The sequence below is a fragment of the Crocuta crocuta genome, unplaced genomic scaffold, assembly GCF_008692635.1.
Source record: "Crocuta crocuta isolate KB4526 unplaced genomic scaffold, BGI_CrCroc_1.0 scaffold118, whole genome shotgun sequence".
NCBI classification, from domain to species: domain Eukaryota; kingdom Metazoa; phylum Chordata; class Mammalia; order Carnivora; family Hyaenidae; genus Crocuta; species Crocuta crocuta.
This window is the reverse complement of record NW_027551558.1, coordinates 8,826,533-8,850,325: the sequence shown is the minus strand read 5'-3', so window position 1 is coordinate 8,850,325 and position 23,793 is coordinate 8,826,533. Positions and strand designations below refer to the sequence as shown.

Sequence of the window (23,793 nt, the reverse complement as noted above, 5' to 3'; positions counted from 1 at the left end):
ACAGGAACCTTCTACTCATGTGTCTCACATTGATCTAAATCCTATCCATTCCTTCTGGGTTTTTTTTGCCTCTAAAATAATTACTGGACTGCTTTGACTTCTTCAATAACTTGCCCTTCAGCCAAATTTAAGGGTAGTCAGTAGTTTTCTTCCAAATTTGCTCTGACCATATCATAGTTATTTCTTTGGATTTAGTATGAAGTTTACATACTTACAGTGTTTCTGAAGACTTGGAATTCTAGTGTTCTTAAATCTATCTTTGCCGCCTTACTCAAGTTAAACCTAAAATAAAAAATGTACATATATTTCTTCATAAACAGCATCATAATTAAAGGATGTAAAGAGGAATGATCAAGTTTGTATTTTATTTGCAAATTACCTTCTGGTTGATTTTGAGGTCAATATTACCAGATTAATGGCTTTCCAAAAATTAAAGGCTACAACTTATTGTTAATAATTTGCTCATTTTTTAAAAACTAAAATATTTGAAGGGTTCCACTTGCTTTCTCTTTATAATTTTTTAGAAGGGAGTTCAATATTACTTTTTCTTATCTTAAGCTGAAAACTTTTCTAGACACTTAAATACTTAGATATTATCAATATCTCTCCCCAGAACTACCTCTCAATTTTAACTACAGGTCTAGAATTTCTCTAAGCCAAATCTACTACTGTATAAACTGGAATAAAGTTTTAAATGTATAAAATAATTCAATGCTAATATGGAACATTCTTATTATTTAAAGCAATGCTTACCTTGATATTAACTTATCTACAAAGACTGAAGGATTGGAATATAAAGCTAGGGGAATAAATTGTATATAGACAGGAACATCTGCAGGATTTTCTAAAGTAATCTCTTCTTCCTTAAACAAAGTAACAAAACAGTAAATGAGAGATTTCCACAGTTAAGAGTAGATACTTTATAACCCTATTATCTATTTCCCAAAACCAGTGTCACTCTGAATACTTACTGAGGAGCAGTTTGTATTAGTAAGTGGAAATTTCAAGTGCCGGGGGGAGCTAATTATAGAAGGCCAGGAGAGTTCAGCAGTGATTTTTGACAGTATATTTTTTTGAAGGTCTGTATTTACTTCAAATAAAGCGCTCAATCTAGAAAAAAAAAATGTAAGTCACTGTATCATTTAAAAAAATTTTTTTAATGTTTATTTTTGAGGGAGGAGGAGAGGCAGAGAGAGAGGGAGACACAGAATCTGAAGCAGGCTTCAGGCTCTGAGCTGTCAGCACAGAGCCTGACACGGGGCTTGAACTCATGACCTGAGCCGAGGTCGGATGCTTAACTGACAGCCACCCAGGCGCTCCTGTAAGTCACTATATCAAATAAAATATTTGAGTTTTCTGAATACAATCTATTATTGTATTCTTAAATAAACACAGGTTTATTTGCTCTGACATTTTACTATGCTTTTAACAGACATGTATGAAGATGTCTCTGTTTTGGCACAAAGAGCTGCCAAAGTCTCTATCACTCATCACCTGTGTTGTTTTTGTACTGAATGTGTGAAGGACAAGGCAGGTATACACAGATAACATATGGTGTTAAGGGGGTCCTAAAGGATCCTGCATGCCTAGTAGAAAGATCTAGACCAACAGCAGGCTGTTGATGAATATTCATCTGGAGAACCTATGAGAAGGCAGTGCATTGCTTGGCATATGGCTTTCTCCCTTTGAGATAAAAAAATGAAGGAAAATCCTGACATGCAATGAAGATGTTAGCTGAAGTGGCACTACATGTGGGGCCTTTATGCAAATATATGTAAAGCTGTCAGCAACATTCAGGACCTCATCTGAGTATTTCCCTACTTATGAGAGTTCAAGAACCAGCTGTTTAGAAATCAAGAACATATTTCCTAAGGAAACAATATTACACATGGGGTTAAGGTCCCTGGGCCCAAACACTAAAGCCTACTTTAATCCATAATATCAGTGAATTATGGTACTCTATACTGATAAGAACATAGGCTTTATAAGACTAGAAACAAATTCTCTGTAACATGCACAGTGACACGGCAGGAGTGGGGAGAATGCCACACTCACTGTGCACCCGGGACATGATGGTACGGGGTAGATGCAAAACCCAGCTCTTTAGCAGCGGAGTGCTGGGCACACATGGAGGAAGGTAGGGGTTTTGGTGGGTAGGAGGTGAAGATGCTGGTTGACAGCACTCCAAGTTATGTATTCATAATATTAAAATTTGGAGACTGTCTATACATTGTAATGTCTGTAATGGAAATGTAGGGGACCAAGAACTGTTTCACTGAGTGTTCTCTTGAGTGAGTTCATTAGAAGTCTCTCTGTACTTAGATGCTTTTAAAAAATGTTTTAGTTATTTCTGAGAGAGAGAGAGAGACAGCATGAGCAGGGGAAGGTCAGAGAGAGGGAGACACAGAATCTGAAATAGGCTCCAGGCTCTGAGCAAGCTGTCAGCAGACAGCCCGACGTAGGGCTAGAACCCACAAACCATGAGATGATGACCTGAGCCGAAGTTGGACGCTCAACTGACTGAGCTACCCGGGCGCCCCTAATTAACCATTTTAAAGTAGAGCTTTAACTCTTGTTTGCCTTAAGGAAACGTTCCACAGCAGATAGTTCAGATAAACACAAAATCTTAGATTTAATCACTAATGGTTTGAATAATTTATAGTACTATAAATGAGACTATCCTGACAGTGACAAATAGATTCAAATTAGGCAAGTGAAGAAGAGCAATTTTTTAAAAACATTTTAAGTTTATTTATTTTGGAGAGAGCACGCACATGCACAAGTTGGGAAGGGCAAAGAGAGAGAAAGAGACACAGAATCTGAAGCAGGCCCTAGGCTCTGAGCAGTCAGCACGGAACCCAATGTGGGGCTTGAACCTGTGAACTCTAAGATCATGACCTGAGCTGAAGTTGGATGTTTAACTGACTGAGTCACCCAGGGGCCCTAAGAAGAGCAGTTTTTGTCAGCTGCCGTATTATCATTATTCTAGTCAAATTCTCTGCTGAAGCATGAGAAAGACTGTACTTCTACAATTCTTCAGTAAGTGTGCTTCTGCTTTTGAATCCAGGTGTGGTAGTGATTTGTCATGAGCACATTTTCTGCCTGCTGAAGACATATGGTTGAGCCTGCGTGAACTGGGCTCTGTGTGCCCCCAACAGTCCAGCACTTGAAAGGGAGGAGGTGGTTCTTTTCACAATGAGCAAATGGACACTTGGTCTCCATTGTGGGGTTAAACCCAGGACATGTTTTCTTTGCCTCTAACAGAGGTCAGTGGTAGGCAAAACCTTTCCTTCTTATGCAAATGGCTATATCTAAGGTGACCACTGTATTCACCCTACATAAAGACAATTTCAAATAGTTTTTTTATTTTAAGGAAATATCTAGAGCCCTGGAGAAGAGAAAAAATGGTAGTGTGTATATTTCTAAGCAATATGCAATTAAAATGGCAATTCAAGATGTCTCACTAATAATTTTCTAAAGATAGGTGTTTTTTTTAGCTATAGAGAAGAAGAATAACCTAATATCAATAGAATAACATCTAGAAAGCAACATCAACATTTCAAACTGGTAAAGATAGCTAAAATACTTAAAGCAAAACCACTCACCTATGACCTGAATTTTCCTTTACGGCCATCCATCCTTTGAACAGGCTTTGATGCAAATCCCAGTCAGCATCCCATGTGTCTTCCTGCATGGCTACACCAAGCTGTACTTTGGGTTCGGCTAAAACAAGGAAACATATATTATGACACACTTAGCCCTACTTCTATATCCACTTGTCAATTTTCCTTCAAATGATTTCCAAGGTACCAAGGGATAGAGTGGCGGCCTTTCATCAAAAAATATTTTGGGCAGAATGAAGGGCATGAGAGAACAGCAAGATAACTTACATTTGGATAGAAAAGGCAAGCCAACATAGCAATGATCCCCACACTGCAGTCCAGGATCAAAATAAATGTTTGCAATCTACAAAGAGGCACAGGAGAACTGTGAATCCCAAATTCGCAGAAGGTCATAATAACACGATACTAACACATGGGAATCCTCAAACACAATGTTTTCAAACCTTTGACTTTTTTCCTGGCTCTAAGTCTTCCTTATTGCCCCGTAATCGTTTGTAGTAAAATCGCACATCTTCCGACAAAGATCGTATTTGTTGTATCTTTACCTTCTGTGAGAAGGAGTTCATAATATTTAAGCTTTGATGAACTATTTTCCCCTGAAGGAAGAAAACAAACAAGCAGGATATAGCTGGATTTTCTTAAGAACACATAATTTAGAGGTGACAGCCATTTTTCAGAAACCGAAACCCAAACGACATTCAGAATTTTTATCACTTGATAATCTCTAATTTTGTAATCAGAGCCCTCTCAAATATATCTATATCTTTATTTATTTTTTTCATGGCCTGTTCTAGAAAAACTAGTGGGACAAGTCTCTGCAACCTTATGAAAATTAATTGAAATAAGATGTTAAAATTAATTAAAATAAGATGTTAAAAAATGTTTACATTTGATGTTAAAAAAAATGAGAATGCCAGCAGAGACAGCTCTGAATAAAGGAAATAGTCACTGTCAGTTTGTGAAGCAAGGTTTGTTTACACCAAGGCCAGGCTGTCCTCAAAGTGTCCAAATTCAGGATGAAACAACAACAACAACAAACAAGACAAAAAAATCAGATTTCCTTAGGACAGTTTTTTTCTTTTTAAAAGAAAAATGTCATTTGTACCGAAGAGAAATGAGATACCTTTTAAAAATATGAATTATCAAATATCTTATTAAAACAGCAGACAAATTAAATCACTTGATAACCAGTGACTGCTCTTATCAACTGTATGCTTCTCCCTATGATAGGGGATCAGATTTTAAGTAAACAATTAAATGATTTAAATAATCCTCAATAAGAATTATATTATAATCTTTCTTTTGTTTGAGTAAAGAATTTTGCTTTATAATCTGATTCCTAGTCATTTGAAGAAGTCTTGAAAATGATCACACCCACTGGGCTAATATTTGGTACCAGACGACAGATGTTAAGAGAGTACACAGAGAAAAAGAGTTGAATGAGGGTGAGGTTCTAAGTAACACTCATCATTTGCAGCCTAGTCAGTGGGAAACAGAGGAGGAAGGGATGAGAGGCCAGGTGTGCTGCTGTGATGGGGAGAACACAGGAACAGGAAGCACAAGGCCTTTGACAGCCCCAGCTTGGCCTCTAACCCGCTATATGTTCCTGGCAGTTACCTGGTCTACATGCACCTGTGATAACCATTTCATTTAAGTCCATGTCTTGTCTCTCAGGGGGGTGGTGGTCAGGGTGTCAAAAGAGGTAACAGGTACGAAACGGTATCTGTTACATTTTACAACGGTATTCAACTATGAGTTACTTCAAATGTTTATCTGGAGGTCCTATTTTTATCAGTTGGCACAAGTATACTCCACTGGATAAGAGATTTTATAGAACCTGATGACTGTTATGGGCTGAATGTGGATGCCCCCTCCCCTCATTCATATGCTGAAATTCTAATCTTCAATGTTCTAGTAGTAGTAGAGGTGCGGTTTTGGAGGTGATTAGGTCATAAGGGTGGAATCCTAAAGAATGGGATTAGCAACCTTAAAAGGAGAGACAAAGGAGCTTGCCCTTCCTCTCTGCTCTTCTGGCTAAGTGGGGATACAGTGAAAAGAGCCGTCTGTAAAACCAGGAAGAATGCCCTCACCAAACACCAGATCTGCAGGTGCTTTGATTTTGGACTTCCCAGCACCCAGAACTGTGAGAAATAAATGGTGTTTAAGTAGCCAAAATATGGTAATTTGTTATAGCATCCTGACTAACGTAGTAACATCAAGTTAATTTGTGATTCCAAGCAAATATTTGGTCCTGTAAGGCCATTTGAAGATATATGAAAGTTTGAGCCCAAGTAGTTCAAAAGCAACACTTTGTTTTTATACAAATGCTTTCTTTCTCATTTACTCCACCCATGGGCCTTTCACTGTGTCATCTACTGAATTATTCTCTTCTAGGATTTATGCTGTGTTTAAGATCACCGACGGATAAGGCAATTAAAGAATGGAACAAGGTCTTTCTGGATAAATAAGGAAGTCACGAGTTCTGTACAATCAGTGCAAAGTGGAATCACAAAACAAAAATTTCATTAAGACCCAACTTAAATGTGTGGGACCTATTAACTCAAAATTTATCTTTTTAAGATGCTCAATTCTGAATTTAGGTTTACTTAAGAATTTACTAAGTACTATTTCTCTGAATCCACCATGTCTCCTTCCACAGGGTAGAGGGGAATTCTACATTTGTCTCCATGTGCCCTGAACTGATGCATCATCTTCCTACAAAAAGCAGTGGCTGTCTCTTGATTTCCCTATTTCTTTTCTCCTTGTTCTCTAGGTTCAAACTCTAAGTCATATTTTTGACTCTATCTACCCTACCTGTACCTGCTTCAATTAGTAGGACCTTCTGAGGATATCCAAGAACAATTCAAATGTGAAATGTTTCTTGCCTAAGTTCTTGTCTCCATTATTTCACTCCTTCATCTACCCACTACCTCTAACTGCCTGCTTGGGGGATAAAAGATCCTTCATCCCTTTCTAGAGGAATTCAGAGTCCTACTGGGGATATCAACACATAAGGCAATATTTAAAGCACATCTGAGGCCTGTTGCAAGAGAGGTAATTTAAAATCATTTCAAGATAACACACATAACACCTAGTAATGTCTGGCGGAGTCAAGAAATGGTCAGAGAGGAGATGACAATGGAATTGAGTCTTGGAAGACAGTGTAATTCTTTGAAGGTGGGGGAAGAGGAAAGGCATTCAAGACAAACAGCCAAGGCTTGGAGGTCTGAAAGCTCAAACCTTAGGATGCCTAAGCTCAAACCTTTTCTTGACACTTCTACAGATTCTGGCAAGAGTCCCTGGGTTGGCCTCAGGCACTCTACTGTCACTTCCTAATTCACCTTATATTTACTTCTGCTAGGAAAAAAAATGTTTAAGGCTCAGTTCTGATGATGTCAAGCTTCTGCTTAAAAATTTTAAATTTTCATGGACTTAAATGTATTAATTTTTTTTGATACGATCACTCTAACATGTCATTCCATCTTCTCTCTTGAAATTTCCTTCCATTCTTGTCAAACTGGGCAACTCACTACTGTTTAAAGCCATCTCAGAATTTACTGCCTCGGTGTCTATATTCAGGTTGACTCCAGGGTCCTGAATCCAAGTTTTTACCACTCATACTTTCCCTGCCAAAAGAAATTCTAAGCTAGTTCACATATACCTTTATCAATTACATGTGTATTTACCTCACAGCACNCCTAATCCTCCTATACGTGCAAACATATGATATTTGTCCTTCTCTGCCTGACTTATTTCGCTCAGCATAACACCCTCAAGGTCCATCCATGTTGCTACACATGGCCAGATTTCATTGTTTCTCATTGCCATGTAGTATTCCATGGTATAGATAAACCACATCTTCTTGATCCATTCATCTGTTGATGGACACTTAGGCTCTTTCCATGTTTTAGCTATTGTGGAGAGACAGCACTTCATTTTTATGCCTCTTAGGGCAATCTCTACATCCTGCTTTACATTTATGAATCATGTGCCCATTTTCTATTCTTGATAGAAAACTTTTTGAGAGAAGGAACTATTTCTTATTCCTCTTTGTGTCTCCTGTGGAGCCTGGTTCAATGTCTTACCTTAAAATAAGCAATCAATAAAGAATAACTGATTTTACTGTTAGATTATAGAACACAGAGGAAAAGGCAAAGAAAACAGTTACAAAAAAAATCTATAAATTAAATTTCTTACTGGAAAGGAAGGTGGAAGAACCATATGTTTTGGGAAGCAAGTCAGTGAACCCACTGCGATTACAGCCTTCACAGGAATTGTTAGAATCTGTGGAGTGAAGAAGTAGACCATAAAGAAGTGTTTAAGTCTGAGATTGATCTTGACCATTATTGCATAATTTTTGAGGATGTAAAAAACTCAATTTTTGGGGAGACTTCTATTAGCAATACCCAACTCAAAAGTAATATTAAAATTACCTACAAATACCGCTTAACTTGACCAGTGTACTCCATCAAATGCTCTGAAATACAGTAAATTTCCATGTACTGCTCGGTGACTCAATGAAAACATGGTAAATAAGACCAAACAATGGGAAAGGAACGAAGAACAGATTTTTCATAATAGGCTATTCTGCAGATTATTAACAAGGAAAGTCAAACTGTATTCCTAAAACAACATATGAAAAATTTAGCATTTTCTAGAGTTATATAGTTCTGTTTTTTTGGTATATAGCAATAAAGTAACATGAAATTAATTAAAAAAGGAGTTGAACATTATAGATTTAGAATATCAACTCACACTCTATATATAACTCACAAAGATCCTTCACTAAGATTTTTTTCCCTAATTTTTATCCATACTAACAAAAACTTGTCATAGCTATGAAATGTACTTATTTGTATTACAAGTGATAAACATGAATTCTTTACTTTTGGACGTAATTAATTTGACATACTCCCAACAAATCATTTATTATGATTATGATTCTATTATTATTATTTTTATATATTATTATTATTAAATGACCAGTTCTATTTATTCTGAATTCGCTTTCATTCATGTGGGGGTTACAGATAATGAAAAAAGGTTGGAGAACAGGGTAGCAACTTGTTGAATTTAGCTGTGCTCAAATTCCCAAAGAGCTGCTAAATTAAAATACTTAGGTGTGGCAGAAATATATCCATTCAAAATCCCACTGAATGCAACATGTTAAACACCACAAGGAATCTTTCACTCAATGATCTTCACTTTGCCCTTGACTTAGAATGGCTCATGTAAATATAATCATAAGAACTCAAATTAAGATGTGAGTTTTTAGGAATTTCCTTTTTGGAAATATTACACAGGAAGATACTAATGATTGCAGAAGAATCAGTGATTTAATTCAGGAATTTCAGTCAGGGTCTGTGCAGCGCTATAACCATAAGCAGGTTTCCAACACAGCAATTATTAAGTGTGCCGAAGCCATTTTTCTCAAGTTGTTTTTAGTTACAAGGTTTGGGTTTTATCAGAAAACTATGAGGTAATGAACAACAATGATTTGTAAACTATTTTCAAAAGCTCAGTTTTTTCATATCTGTATGAAGCAGGTAAACTGTAACTTTATCAGTAAACTTAGTTGTTTCTATGAAAACAAACAAGGACTAAATTATTCAGAAATACCTCACTGACATGAATCCCCATAATCTTACCTCATAGTCTGTGGTGATCTGTATGGCTCCATCATGAATCCCTTCCAGTTTTTTTGCAGTAAGTTTGACTCTGAACACTGCAAAATAGCCTGAGGCTAATATTACCTGTATGTAGTAGAAATGACATCATTCATTAGCCTTGCCAGCTGAAGTTTCCTATTAAAATGGTGAAGAAGGCTACTGTGATCAACTGATTTCCCAATTCTAATGTATGTCTAGTGTATGACAGTGAATTACCACACCATCTTGTATAAATATCTCAAAATAATGTCCATCCTTTGATGCTTATGGGGTATGGTCCTCGCACATCTTGTATGTACCCGCACAGACAGAGAGGGTAAGGGCTGGAACAAAGGGACACAGCTTTCCATCAATTCTTCAGCTACATTAGGGCACAGGCATAAAGTTGGTTCTCTTTCAAGTTCTGAATTTAGATCTGTCACAATAACAATCATGCCTTCAGAGCAACTGAGATTGGGTCATATGAAAACGTCAAAAATAATGGAAAGAAAGAAGAGTTAAGGAGTAAAAAATTGAAAGATGTATGGAAATCTTATCTGTTTCCTCAAGCTATTAGCTGATGTTTCTGGCATTTACTCTTCTTTTCAACTCAGGTATAGTTAACATATTGTTAACATACATTGTATCAGTTTCAGGTATACAACATAATGATTCAATATTTGTGTATATTGTGAAATGATCACAATAAATCTAGTCACCATAATTACAAATTTCTTTTCTTGAGATGAGAACTTTTAAGATTTATTGTCTTAACAACTTTCACATACACAATACAGTATTACTAATTATAATTACCATGGTGTACAAGACAGCCCCATGATTTTTAACTGCACGTTTGTATATTTACACCCTCTTCGCCTATTTTGCCACTCCTACCCCCTACCTGCAACAATCACCAATCTGTTCTATCTATGAGCTTGGTTTGTTTTGTTCTATTCTTTCATATTTCACATCTAAGTGAAATCATATAGTATTTATCTTTTTCTGTCCAACTTGTTTCACTTAACGTAATGCTCGCAAGGTCCATCGATGTTGCTGCAAATGGCAAGATTTTACTTTACTTTTTTATGGCTAAGAAATACGTGTGTGTGTGTTTGCATATCAATCATATCTTCTTTATCCATTCAAAACCACTGATGGTCACTTAGGTTGTTTTCATATCTTGGCTACTGTAAATAATGCTCAATAAACATGCGTGTGCATTATATCTTTCTGAATTAGTGTTTTTGTTTTCTTCAGATAAACACCCAAAAGTAGAATTACTGGATCATACGGTTGTTATATTTGTAACTGTTTGAGGAATCTCCATACAATTTTCTATGGTGGCTGTTTGCATCAATAGATCCACACCTCCCTGACAACACTAGTAATTTCTTGTCTTTCTGACAGCCATTCTGACAGTGATAAGGTGACATCTCATTGTGGTTTTGATTTGCATTTCCTCGATGATGATGGATGTTGAATATCTTTCTCATGTGTCTGTTGGCCATCTGGATATCTTCTTGGGAGAAATGTCTATTTAAATCCTCTGCCCATTTAAAATCGGACTGCTCACTTTTCTTGCTATTGAGTGATAGGAGTTGTTTTATATACTTTGGATATTAACTCCTTATTGGAAACATGTTTTGCAAATATCTTCTCCCATTCAGTACATTGCCCTTTCCTTTTGTTGATGGCTTCCTTTGCTATGCAGAAGCTTTTTAGTTGGATGTAGTCCCAACAGTTTATTTTTGCTTTCGTTGCCTTTGCTTCTGGAGTCAGCTCCAAAAAAAATCATCACCAAGACTGATGTCAAGGGACTTACCCCTATGTTTTCCTCTAGGGGCTTTATGGGTTTAGGTCTTAAATTTAAATCTTTCATCTGGTTTGAGTCAGTTTTCATGAGTGGTGTCCAACAGTGGTCCACTGTCATTCCTTTCACACTCTCTTCAATTGTGAGATTCCCAAAGGCAAGTAATTCAGTTTGTGAAGCTGTACTTCAGTTGTTAGTAGTTATATTTTATCTACAATTCACATTTATCTTAAAATAACAAATGTTGACACACCAAACATACTTACTTTCTCCTTTTTTAGAACCATTTACCATGCTGGCTTTGCTCAATTCTAACATTTTCATCATGACTCCTACTACCCAGATCAGAACACAGGTCTGCAGTGCACGGACTTGTTGGCAATGTGTGTTTCATAAGGAACGGGACGCTAATTTAGGTCATGGTTTCAGGTTTGGGAACCAGCTGAAAGCTTAGGCACTATGAGCTTAAAAATCACTTTGTGGAGCTGCTATTTTGAAGCTGGCAACTCACTACAACTTCCTATTTTAAGAGTTCATAACAATGATCTCATCTTTCTGTCCCTCGTTTTTAAATTTAGAGTTTCATTTAAAAGCTAATTCTAAAGCCCTAAATTGTCAAATGGGCTTTATGTTATTAAATGGACATCTCAAATTTAAATAGTATGTGTTAACATATCCTATTTATTGTTAGGAAATGATCCAGATTTCTAGAATTATTAGATTTATAATGTCTTACTAGGAAACAGAAAATTCAACCACCTGGGAACAAATATACATATGATTTAACTTTTCATTGTTGAAAGGAATACAATCAATGGCTGGCCTAATTATTATCCATTTTCAGCATTCTATTTCTATTAAAATTAAAATCTCATCTGGAATGACAAATAGTCTCATAGATGTAACTTTGTTTTAAAAAGAGGCTTTATGGGGCGCCTGGGTGGCTTAGTCGGTTAAGCGACCGACTTTCGCTTAGGTCATGATCTTGCGGTTCGTGGGTTTGAGCCCCGCATCGGGCTCTGTGCTGACTGCCAGCTCAGAGCCTGGAGCCTGTTTCAGTCTGTGACTCCCTCTCTCTCTGACCCTCCCCTGCTCGCGCGGTCTCTCTCTCTCTCTCTCCTAGAAATAAATAAAACATTTAAAAAAAATAAAAAATAAAAAGAGGCTTTATTTTTGAATCAAATTTAATACATTATAAGTTATTAAAATATAAATAGCCATAAATTACAACTGTTCACAAATATCTGCTTATGTAGCTTGAATGCTACATAGTTCTGATTATAATATATGTTAGCGGTTTTCCCTCTTTTCATAAATCCTCTTCCAAGTTTCTACACACAGTCATATTTACAAATTTTTACTTGCTTCATATTCAATCATAAAATCATGATTTACTTTATGTACTGGACGGTTCCCAGGTATTTGAAATTATTAGTAATGTTATTACAAACGTCTCCATTCTCACAGCTTTTATGTCTTCAAATTACTTCCACAGAAAAAATTCCCAGGAGTGCTTTATATTGCCAAACTGCTCTCCAAAATAACTATTTTGGGGAATCCTGTTTAAATCAATTTTTATAGCCTATGGCATTCCATAGGCATATTTGTCAACTGTCTCTGTGCATAAGGACATTTTCTCTTTCTTTTGTAAAACTGCCACGAGAAGTTCTATCCTTAGCTTAACGGATGAAATACATACGCTCCTTCTCACACAAGGTGACTCTACTAGTTCCGTTCCGAGTAGGTATAAACGCCAGGTTCTACTTTCAGTAGTGGAAAGGGCTTTGACGGACATATCTGTTATCTCTTGTTTCATGCTCTTTTATGACCAAATGTACCTATTTATACAACAGAGCAGAAGTACAGGGGGAGATCTAGAAAAGGATCAAGCAGCATTTGCCTCACTGATCCTCTCTTCCAATCAGTACAGAAAACTGGCCACAGATATTCTGCGGCCAACTGAAAACACTTTCTGCCAATGTGCAGGGCTATCTCTTTGGCCAAGTAAATTCAATGAACACAGGGTTAGTTTAGAGGCTGTGGGAATTTACACTGTGTTACAAAAAGATTATTTAAATTTTGTTATAGAACTTTTTATGACAAGATGAAACTTACTCCTTTGGGCTTCAAGTGCCCTCAATATAAAAGGAGGGGGTTGAAGTAGATTACCCATAAGAACTTTTTAATATCAAATAACAAATGTTATTATGAATCTCACAAAAAATATTAGCTGAAGTACGTGTTGTAGGAATAGTTTTTTATTTGGGGTTTAGACATATATCTAAGTTTAAGGAAGCAATAAGAAAATTTACTTACTGATGACTGGTCTGATAAGGAGGATTTTTCTAATTCTGGAAGGCTTGAAATTATTGTAGTTCTATTGCCTTTTTCAGAAGCTACAAGTTCTATCGACAAACCGTCTCCTATGATATGCCAACTTTTTATGGCCAACTTAAAAAAGAGAAAGATATGAAAGTGATTATTGCAGCACTAGCATAAAATCCTTAAATGTGATTTAGAATAAAAACAGATTTTTTTTTTACCTCAATTGGATTGCTGTTTATAATTGCAAATAAAATGTTACTTGCTTCTGTAGCACTCAATATGCCAAAATCTATGAAACGTTCCTCTATTTTAGGGGGTAATACAAAGTACTGAAAAGATATAAAAGAACTACATTAAACATACAATCACACCTACATAAAAGAATGTTATCAAGAGAAAGTAGCTATGTAAAGAAAGATATTCTGAGGTTTCCATGTTTCATGTCAATAAGCACATATAAAATATAATTAAGCATTCTGTACAATGAAATATTTTGAGTAATGAGAAATGAAAACATTCATAGTCTCTATGGGATAACCAATGCTTCTCTGAAGGCACATAAAAAAATAGGAAGATAAAGTACTAGGGAAGGTTAAGTGGAGCCCTAGAGGATTAGGCAAAAAGTTCTTGGTCTCAGGAAACCTCAGCATTCATGAGAGCTGCCACAAACATATAATTGTTCAAACAAAACAAATGAAGAAGTGGTGGAATAATTCTGAAAGTGCCCTCAGCTCTGAAATTCCTATTGATGTTGGCTTTTTGGAGAACTACATCTCTATATGTTCTAATTTTCTTTTTATCTTTATGTTTCTTATCAGCTTTATTTCTTAACTGAAGTTCTTTCATTGATTATCCTAAGGACAACTTAGTTTGGATTTTTTTTCCCCTCTGGCTTATTTTCTGTATTAGAAAGACCTTTATTCTTTCCTGCTATTCCCAACTGTATGTCTTTACCCCTTACTTTCATCTTTATTATTTGGCTCTTTTCTTCACCCTGCAGTTTTGATCATCTCTTCCTTAAATACTTCCCTCTTCACCTTCCTTGCAGTATTTTTTTTCCTGCTTATTATTTTCTTCTACTTAGTTTGTTTTTAGTTTCCCGAAGATTTTAACAGTTTAAAAGCAAAACCAAGAGAAAGTACAATGTGGGAAAGATCTAAGTACAAGCTGTAAGGAAAGGATTCAACTGTGACATGATAAGAGATGGCTGCGAGGAAGGGTGAAAACCAGTTCTCTGAAAAGTATTGACCGAGGAGGGATGAGACCAACTTGTAGAGCTCAGAAAAAAGCAAAATTTAAGTACGTACATGTACAAAATGATTGCTTAATAATATCTGAACACACAAAAGATGGGTAGAGTTAAAATTTTAAAGGTAGGTAACATACTTACATCTAAAAATCCTGTATATACCCGCACAGGTAAATGAAATTTAGAAGCATTGGTAATAAGTAAGATATTGTTATCTATGTGCATGGATGATGTGGATGGCATAAAAAACAGAGTAAAAATGTATCCTGATTCGTTTGGAAGAATTAAGACTGGTTTGCTGAAGTTGTGAACCTAGGAAATGAGGGGAGAGAAAAAAAACAATGGGTCAGCATCATGTAGTTGGTAGATCAGTAAAATTAAAAGTGTGAGTGATCCCAGACATACTTTAAACATTGTTTTGGCTTCTTCTGGTAGCAACACATCATGAATGAGGATCGCAAAGCTGAAAGTGTTCGTAAGGTAAATTGGCCTTTCCACCGGATCAGCAGGGCTGTCGCGGATGTGAAATAATGTTGCGGCGTGATCAAATCCCAAATAACTATTTGAAAAAACATAAATCACTTTTATTTCCATGTGTTAATTTAAAATCTGAGTTCTTCTGTTGTAATAATTTTACATTTGGCATTAAGGACTATAACTGGAGAAGTATAACTATAAATATTTTAGAGATTGAGCACATGATTTAAAACAAAGCTTCGCTTCCAAATACTGACATGTAATATAAACAATTATTCTCTATTGAATTATATGCAGTCAATTAAAATCAAGGATGTATTAATAGGAACAGTTTTAAACTACTTAAAAAAAATCATGTTCATCATTTAATTGCAACCAGCTTTGTTAAAATGAGTCCCCACCAAGTGGGATATTAAACTTGATATTATTATATCAAGTATAATCTGAAAATGAGCTATATATTTTATTGCCCATTTATAAAAAGTTGTAATTCTAGAAGACTGCTTACAAGTTTATAAAGGAATATAAATGATTTTGTTTCAAGTGACCATATACCTTAATAACAAGCCACAAGCGACTGTATGTTACAAAAGGAATTATACAAACAGCTTCAATGATTTGAATATTTAAAAATCATAGATTCATTTTTCTACTGTATTACTGAGTCATTAAGATTTCATTTAATCTCAAATCGTATTATCCTATTTACCTTTTTCTTCTAAAAAAGTAAACAGGAGATTTTTTCCTTTAATGTGGAAATTGTTCTTTTCAACAATTCCATGGAGTTTATGCGAATTTGGATACTGCTTTTGCTAGGGTCAATGAGTAGGAAAACAATTTGCTGATTAGTGAAAACTTAGAAAGGTTAGTTTAAAGAGAAACTCACCCATCTAAAACTTCTGCTTGATATGGTATTTCAAGTTTAGAATAACTCTTTTCCTTTGCTTTAACAGTTATTTTCCCAGAAAACTGAGATGGTTTTTTTGCCTTTGATGCTAAAAGGAAACAAAAAATGATCTCTTCACCTTTTGCTATCAGAGTTTATACAGAGGAGGATGAGAGTGACATCAAATTATAAGTTTTTATCCAAAAGAAGAAAATATTTTAATTTTCCTGTAATGGGATTAAACAGAAAAGAAATTAACAAGTGAACACAATTCAGGAGGAAAAACACATTGTATCTGAGCTACTTCCCTAGAGCCGTGAGCTGTGGCTTTCCTCACACCAGGGCTTCTCAACCCGAGCACTAGTAACGTTGTAGGCCACGTTAGTTCTTCCTGGGGTGCAGGGGCCGTGCTGCGCTTTGTCGGATGTTTGGCAGCATCCGGGCCTCTGCCTGTTAGACAGCAGTAGCAGCCCCCAGATATGACAACTGAAAATGTCTGCGGACACTACCAAATGTCCCCTGGCCTGGGAGGCAAAAGTGGCCACATGGAGAACCACTGGTTTACAGCTGTGTTAAGAAATGACATTCCTTGTACAGTCAGAGTCTTGTTATAAACACCAAGAAAGCAGCATGGTGCAAGAAGTGTCTGATCTTGTGGATTAGCCTACCCGAACCCCTAGTACAAGACTATCCCTGCCATCACACTGTCCTTTCAGATGAAGTAGGATCTTTAGATTTTGTAGCAGTTGTGAATAATTACATCTGGAATTATAGAATGAGATTCAGTTGGATCCAATCTTGGTACCCATTAGATGTTCTTTTCAAAGCAAATAAGGTATTTTACCTTTATCCCACTTAAGGTACTTCAGGAACATTTCCAGTTAGTTCTGCAAATGTGTGTAATTCAAATTTAGCACAAACAATAACAACAAAAAGGGTAGGACATCTAGAATGTGGCTATGTATAGATAATGATTTCAGACTTCTAAAACCCCCTCCCCTGCCAAAAAAATAAGAAGGGGTTCCTGGACAGCTCAGTCAGTTACACATCCAACTCTTGATTTTGGCTCAGGTCATGATTTCATGGTTCAGAGGATTGAGCCCCACCTCAATCTCTGTCTGCTCCACAATGACAGTGCAAAGCCTGCTTGGATTCTCTCTCTCTTCCATGTGTGCACACACACTCTCTCTCTCAAAATAAATAAATAAACTTAAAAACACCCTCCCATTAAACCTCATTTCTTTCTGTTTGTTGTATGCACGTTACATGTTTATTATTTTAGGAGGCCATATACTATTCCTACTATGGATGGAGGGGATCGAAGGGGAGGTGGGAGGTGGAAGGTAAAAGGATTTTCCCATGGTAATAGAAACCACTTTTAAGAAATGTATCTTTTACTTTTAGGGGCGCCTGGGTGGCTTAGTCGGTTAAGCGACCGACTTTCGCTTAGGTCCTGATCTCGCGGTTCGTGGGTTCGAGCCCCGCGTCGGGCTCTGTGCTGACTGCCAGCTCAGAGCCTGGAGCCTGTTTCAGTCTGTGGCTCCCTCTCTCTCTGACCCTCCCCTGCTCATGCTGTCTCTCTCTCTCTCTCTCCTAGAAATAAAAAAACATTAAAAAAAAAAATTTAAAGAAATGTATCTTTTACTTTTAAAAGATGCTTTTCCTTTATATTAAATTTTACATAATTTAAGAAATACTATTTTAGAGTCTATGATCTCAGAAGAACCAACATTACTGACATTCATTTATTTCAAGAAGGGAAATATTTCACAGGGTTGTCAATTCAGCAGCTGGAGGAGAAGAGAGTAGGAGAATTATATAGGACAACTGTTCCTGAAGCACACACCCCATTGCTTGGATTTATCAGAAGGATGGATCCTAAAAGTTCTCAGGGTCAGGAATTACTTCTGGCCATTCTCCTTGGTAAGAGAAGAGAATGTACTTACTGGTGGACAGGACTGTGGTATCCCAGCAACATAAAAGATAATTTATCAAAGATTTGGAAATAACTGTGGCATCAAAACCTTCTGCAATACTATTTCTTGATAGGTGGGTTATGAAAGTATGCCACATATTTAATCATGATTTCCTAAAAAAATTTTTTTAGCATTTTATGTGTGTATGTACATACATACATATGTATGTATGTATGTATGTATGTATGTATTTAAAGTAAGCGCTACGTCCAATATGGGGCTCAAACTCATGACTTTGAGATCAAGAGTCGCATGCTCCACTGAATGAGTCAGCCAGGTGCCCCTTAATCTTGATTTCTCCAGGAGTTTTCTCTGAGCTGATGGATGAACACTAAAGCTTGGTACCCAGACTGTGCACTGCTCCCGATCCTTCCCAGAGCCCTTCATGTGCAAGGAGGAAGCACAGATACCCTCACAAATACTGTGCAGTCTTCCAGTATTCTGCTACACTCAGTAGGTCACAGTGATCAAATGTTCTCTGTGATGAGGATGGTAGCTGTGCAATGTGGGCTATAGGCAGAGGTGGTCTCATCATAAAGTCAAAGTGTGAGCCTCAGGGATCCTCACTTGCAAGGGCCCTTATGAGAAAAGCCCCATTTGGATTTCAGTTCTCATTAAACATAATTATATAGAGTTAAACGGCTATTAAATCACTATTTAAAAAATTTTTTGACAGCAAATTCAATAAATGTTCTAGTAAAGTGGGCAAAGCTGGATTAAAACATACTATTAAGATATGTTAAAGTCTGGGTTAATATTTCAAATATCAAAATATACAATATACACGTCTGAAATCATAGTTATCTGATTTGACAATGCTATCATAAAGGCTATTATTTTAGGTAGGCAGAACTGTCTTCCTTGCTTAAAAAGCTAATAATAGGAAACTGTTACAGAGAATACTCTATTTCTGTTCTCAAATTTAAACATGCTTCTGAAATTCAAATACATTATCATTCAATTACAAAAAATAATGACTTCATAATTAAGGCAAAGCTTAATAGGTATATATGTGAAAGCCCAGGTTATAAAAATTTAATCCCAATCCTAATGTATTTGGTAATACTAATTTTGGTTTATGAAGCTGTATTTTCTTTCATGAAGCAATCAAATAAGAATTTGTGATGGCTTATAAGATAAACCAATCTAACCAGTAATATAAAATGAGACTACAAAATGGTCAGGGTTTCTATATTAAGATGTCAATATAGATGTCTTCTAGTTTATCAAAATAAGATCACCCCATTAGAGAGAGAAAGGTGAATACTTACCATCAAAACTAATACTTGCAACCTTGGTGTATTTACTTTCCGAAGCTTTTAACGTAATTGGTTTAAAGTGTACTGTTATAGCGTCATTTTGTGGTGTAGGTCGAACACTCTGCAAACAGAAAAAAATGTGTGTATCATTATTTTAGTCTCCTGGTTCAGTTACATTATACCGGAGAGTGTACTGGAAAAATGAAGTTTAATTTTATGTGCTCCCTTGAAACAGAATAGGCCACGGGCGCCTGGGGGCTCAGTCAGTTTAGCGTCCAACTCTTCATTTTGGCTCAGGTCATGATCTCACAGTAAAGGGATTGAACCCCATGATGGGCTCGTGCTGGGTATGGAGCCTGCTTAAGATTCCATCTCCCTCTCCCTCTGCCCTGTTGGCACACGTGTGCTCTAACAATCAATCAATAAATAGAAGAGGCCAAACTGACACAACTTCACATTAATTAATCATTAAAATATCTTCATGAAATAAAATGATGGCCAGAGGAAAAGTTTATGACTGGTGAGCGTAAAAATCTAGAGACAAACTAGTAGACATATAGTCTAGAGACATACAGTAGGTATGAATACATAAAACAGGGGAAAAAAAGATATAATGAGTACCTAATACATATACGAGAAAACGAAACATGGAGATTTCTGATAGGGTCCCTCTTAAATAATCCCACCATACCAAATGTAACATACTGACTATATGAAAATGAAGAATGAACATGAATTTGGGAGCCAGTACCCCTCTGCCACAGTATTTTTGCAGATCCCACTTCTTCTTCTTCTTTCTTAATGTTTATTTCTTTTTGAGAGAGAGACAGAGAGACAGAGCCTGAGTGGGAGAGGGGCATAAAGAGAGGGAGACACAGAATCTGAAGCAGGCTCCAGGCTTCAAGCTGTCAGCACAGAGCACGACGCGGGGACTGAACTCACGGACCATGAGATCACGAGCTGAGCTGAAGTCAGGCACTAACCAACTGAGCCACCCAAGTGCCCACTTCTAATGGGACTTTCTCTACCTCCTTCGGGCATGGCTGGGTAAGTGAAGCATACCACTGTTAGCAGGCAGGGCTGTACTCTCAGCTGAGGGACTGAGCAATGGACTGAAAGGCTGTGTAACTTGGAGAGGTCAGAACAGTTTAAACCTAAAAAATAAGATCTTTCTATTCAACAGCTAAATCTATAATACCAAACACCATAAAAGCTTGCACTTTTGGAGCAAGCTAGAAAAATAAATACATTTTAAGGTGCAGTTACTTTTTTATTACCCTTACTGATACAAAGCATCTTTCATTGGAAGGAAACTTAAAGATCCCTATCTCCTTCCCTGCATTACAGATGAAGAGAACCTTGCAACATGGAGTGATGTTTCAATAGCTAGGCATCAAGAGGCAGGGCTGGAAACCAGGTATCCTGACTTGGTTCAGGGCCTGGGCCTCTTGACTTGACATCCTAGTGCCTAAACATGCATTAATGAAGTCATGGTATTGTACACAAATCTTGATCAATACTCTTCCTTTAGAATTCAACTAGGGGGCGCCTAGTTCTTCCCCATGGCTCCGTACCCACCCTTTCAGTACATCCATAAAGGTGGAAGCTGACTACAAAGGTGGAATGAAGGTTCAAGAAGCACCTGAGAGGAGTATGAAGAAAAACTGCTCCTTGTGCACTGGTCTGCGATCACAGGGAACAAAGTTGGTTATACACATAACGATTACAGATACTGCTTTTACTACCAGATGGCGAGGCGTCTCCCTCATCATTGCTGGTTAGTCTTTACTGGACCTGGAATGATGGCCCCAAGGATGGTTCTGCAGTTTTCTGAGCTGAAAATCTTAATAGTCTGAGCTCTTGGCCTCAGGCTTTCTCGGTATTTTAACTCTTTATTCTTTCTTCTCATTTGCTTCTGAATCTCTAACGGGGGCTGCAAATAGGATTTGTTTATACTGATATATTTATTATCAATATGCATGCTATAGTAGCAATAATTTAAAATACAAATCTCTTCATCCCTTGAAGGGTGTGAGATTTTTAACAACAAAAGAAAGCAGTGACATAAACTACAAAACAGGAAGGTTTCATATATTATACAACTACACTAATACTTCTTCCAAAGGAAAGGAAAGCAGTACAGAAGTATACATGACAATCCCATATGATGAATTTATGCAACAAAAAGATATTAACTATTTAACTAGAAGTGTCAGTTTGAGTAAGCTGCTCATCTACTCTGGGCCTTATTTTTCCTGCCTGTAAACCACTAGGGGATTACAGAAGGTATTTTCTAAGATTCTATCTATTTACAAAATTTGGTGATTCTATTAATTTTGTTCTTTTTTCAAATTGGCACTTTTATCTTGATGTCAAGATTTGTTAGATGATTATATAAAGCTTTGTAGTTTGCAGAGGATTTCCACATGCTCTACTGAACGTGACAGAGTAGGAATGGACTCTGGACCATTTTCAAACATGCTTAAAGACTGCAAGTAGCAGTTCATTAGTAACAACCATGACACTTTTTGAGGACTATTAGCCTATAAAACACCATACCAGAAATAGCTAAATAATAGCATTAAAACACAGTCACTGTAAATAGTAAGAGCTTAGAATACTTGATGAAAAATGTTTTTCTCACATGCAACATGTTACTTTAAGATTTTCTTTACCAGAGAAAAAAGTTTTTAACTGTTTTTATTTTTAGTTTTTAAAGTTTATTTATTTCTGAGAGAGAGACAGAGTGCAAGCAAGGGAGGGACAGAGACAGAGAAGGAGACACAAAATCCAAAGAACGCTCCAGGCTCTGAGCTGTCAGCACAGAGCCCATTGCAGAGCTCGAACTCATGAACTGTGAGATCATGACCTGAACCAAAGTCAGATGCTTAACCAACTGAGCCACACAGGTGCCCCTAGAGGAAAACTTTTATATTCAGTATTATTAACTGTCTCCTTCTCCCCCTTTCTCTTTATTGCACCAATAGTAAGCAAAAATTCACTTTTTTAATGTTTATTTTTGAGAGGGAGAGAGAGAGAGAGAGAGCGCGAGCGCACGTGCACACATGAGTTGGAGAGGGGCAGAGAGAGAGAGAGAGATGAGGACAGAGGATCCAAAGCGGACCCTGTGCTGACAGCAGCCAGCCTGATGCGGGACTCAAACTCATGAACTGTGAGATCATGACCTGAGCTGAAGATGGATGCTCAACCGAGTCACCCAGGTGCCCCAACTGACTCAGGTTTTATACAAATAATCTGAACTGTTCACTTATTATTAAAAAAAAAAACTCAACAAAATGGAAAAATCCATTTTCCAAGGAATCAAAAACAAAGCAAGACAAACAAAACATTTAAGTAGTGGCTCTTTCTTGTTTTTTTTTTCTTTTTCATTCTGGTGGCATTAAATGAAAAATAATACATAATCATTAACTTGTGTTAAGCATATTTACACTAACAATCTGTTTTAGAATCGGTCACTAACTGTTGCGTACTAAAGATAATGGAGAAGTAGAAAAAACATGGCAAGATTCCCAGGAAAGGCAGCTTGCACATGTTCTAAATACAGTCCTAGCCTTTTCTCACGATACTCAACTAATGCTCAGTAAGTCTTAAGTGAGATTCAAAGGCCCAGGACTAAAACTATTTAGAAAAACATCTGAACAAGCAAGGAAAATAACCTTTCAGTATGTAACAACTGTATTTCTAACAATGGGAACACAAAATTCACTAAAGCTCATATCAAGTTCACACTGGTAAATTTAAAGTGTATCTATGATTCTTGTTCATCAAAATTAGTAAGGAAACTTCATGCAAATGTTCCTCTTAAGATATCTCAGGCAAATTTATTCCATCACATACTGCACTAATGTTTTTTAAGTGTTGAGGAAAACCATATTCTCAAAGTTGCATTACAGAGAATCCAAGTCAGGCAGGCTTAAAGCTGACTTGTCCATTGACAGGTGAGAACCTTTTATTTTCAGATGTTTGTCTCAGGAGTTCCAGATCTAGAAAGATGAATAGACTCTGAATTCCTTGAAGGGCAATTAAAAACAAAACAAAAAAACCCTTCTAGCTTCTGGCAATGCCTAGCTCATCCTAAAGATACTATGTATTTGTGAAATGGATGGAGGTAGGACATTTGTAAAAATGTGTCAGTCTCTAAGTCTGTCATATTATGCAGCAAAATACAGGAAAAAACCTTAGGAATCTCTCTTAAAACTCAGTTTCCATGGTAGATGGGCTGGTTTCCTGGCTGATTAGGTAAGAAATCTAAGCCTACATTACCTCTCAAGTGGACCACTGCAACAGACTCGTAGCTTTCTGCAGTGAATTCTCCACGAACGAGCCAGTATGACCTTGACAACACATAAGTCAGATGATGTCTCTCCCTTGCTTAAAATTATGCAATTTGCTGTTGCACTTATAATAAAATGTAAACACTGCCCAGAGCCAGGATTGACTCTCTGGCCCTCCCTTTATGTTCAGCCTTCCTTTATTTCCCACGACATTCAAAGCTGTTCCTGCCTCAGGCCTTTGC

General features: G+C 36.8%; 1 protein-coding gene across 1 annotated transcript in view; it reads right to left on the bottom strand.

Annotated features, from left to right (window-relative positions):
* The window catches only part of TMEM131 (transmembrane protein 131), a 234,482-nt gene that overhangs the window by 42,945 nt on the left and 167,744 nt on the right, over positions 1–23,793 (bottom strand). Inside the window, exons 15-28 of the mRNA XM_077749192.1 lie at positions 19,269–19,377; positions 16,022–16,130; positions 15,064–15,217; positions 14,800–14,970; positions 13,628–13,738; positions 13,401–13,535; positions 9,272–9,376; positions 7,821–7,907; positions 4,067–4,219; positions 3,891–3,966; positions 3,606–3,723; positions 972–1,110; positions 754–863; positions 216–282 (exon numbers count right to left, since the gene is read on the bottom strand). Of these exons, the coding sequence (XP_077605318.1) occupies positions 216–282; positions 754–863; positions 972–1,110; positions 3,606–3,723; positions 3,891–3,966; positions 4,067–4,219; positions 7,821–7,907; positions 9,272–9,376; positions 13,401–13,535; positions 13,628–13,738; positions 14,800–14,970; positions 15,064–15,217; positions 16,022–16,130; positions 19,269–19,377 (1,644 nt within the window). The remainder of the gene's footprint in view (positions 1–215; positions 283–753; positions 864–971; positions 1,111–3,605; positions 3,724–3,890; positions 3,967–4,066; positions 4,220–7,820; positions 7,908–9,271; positions 9,377–13,400; positions 13,536–13,627; positions 13,739–14,799; positions 14,971–15,063; positions 15,218–16,021; positions 16,131–19,268; positions 19,378–23,793) is intronic.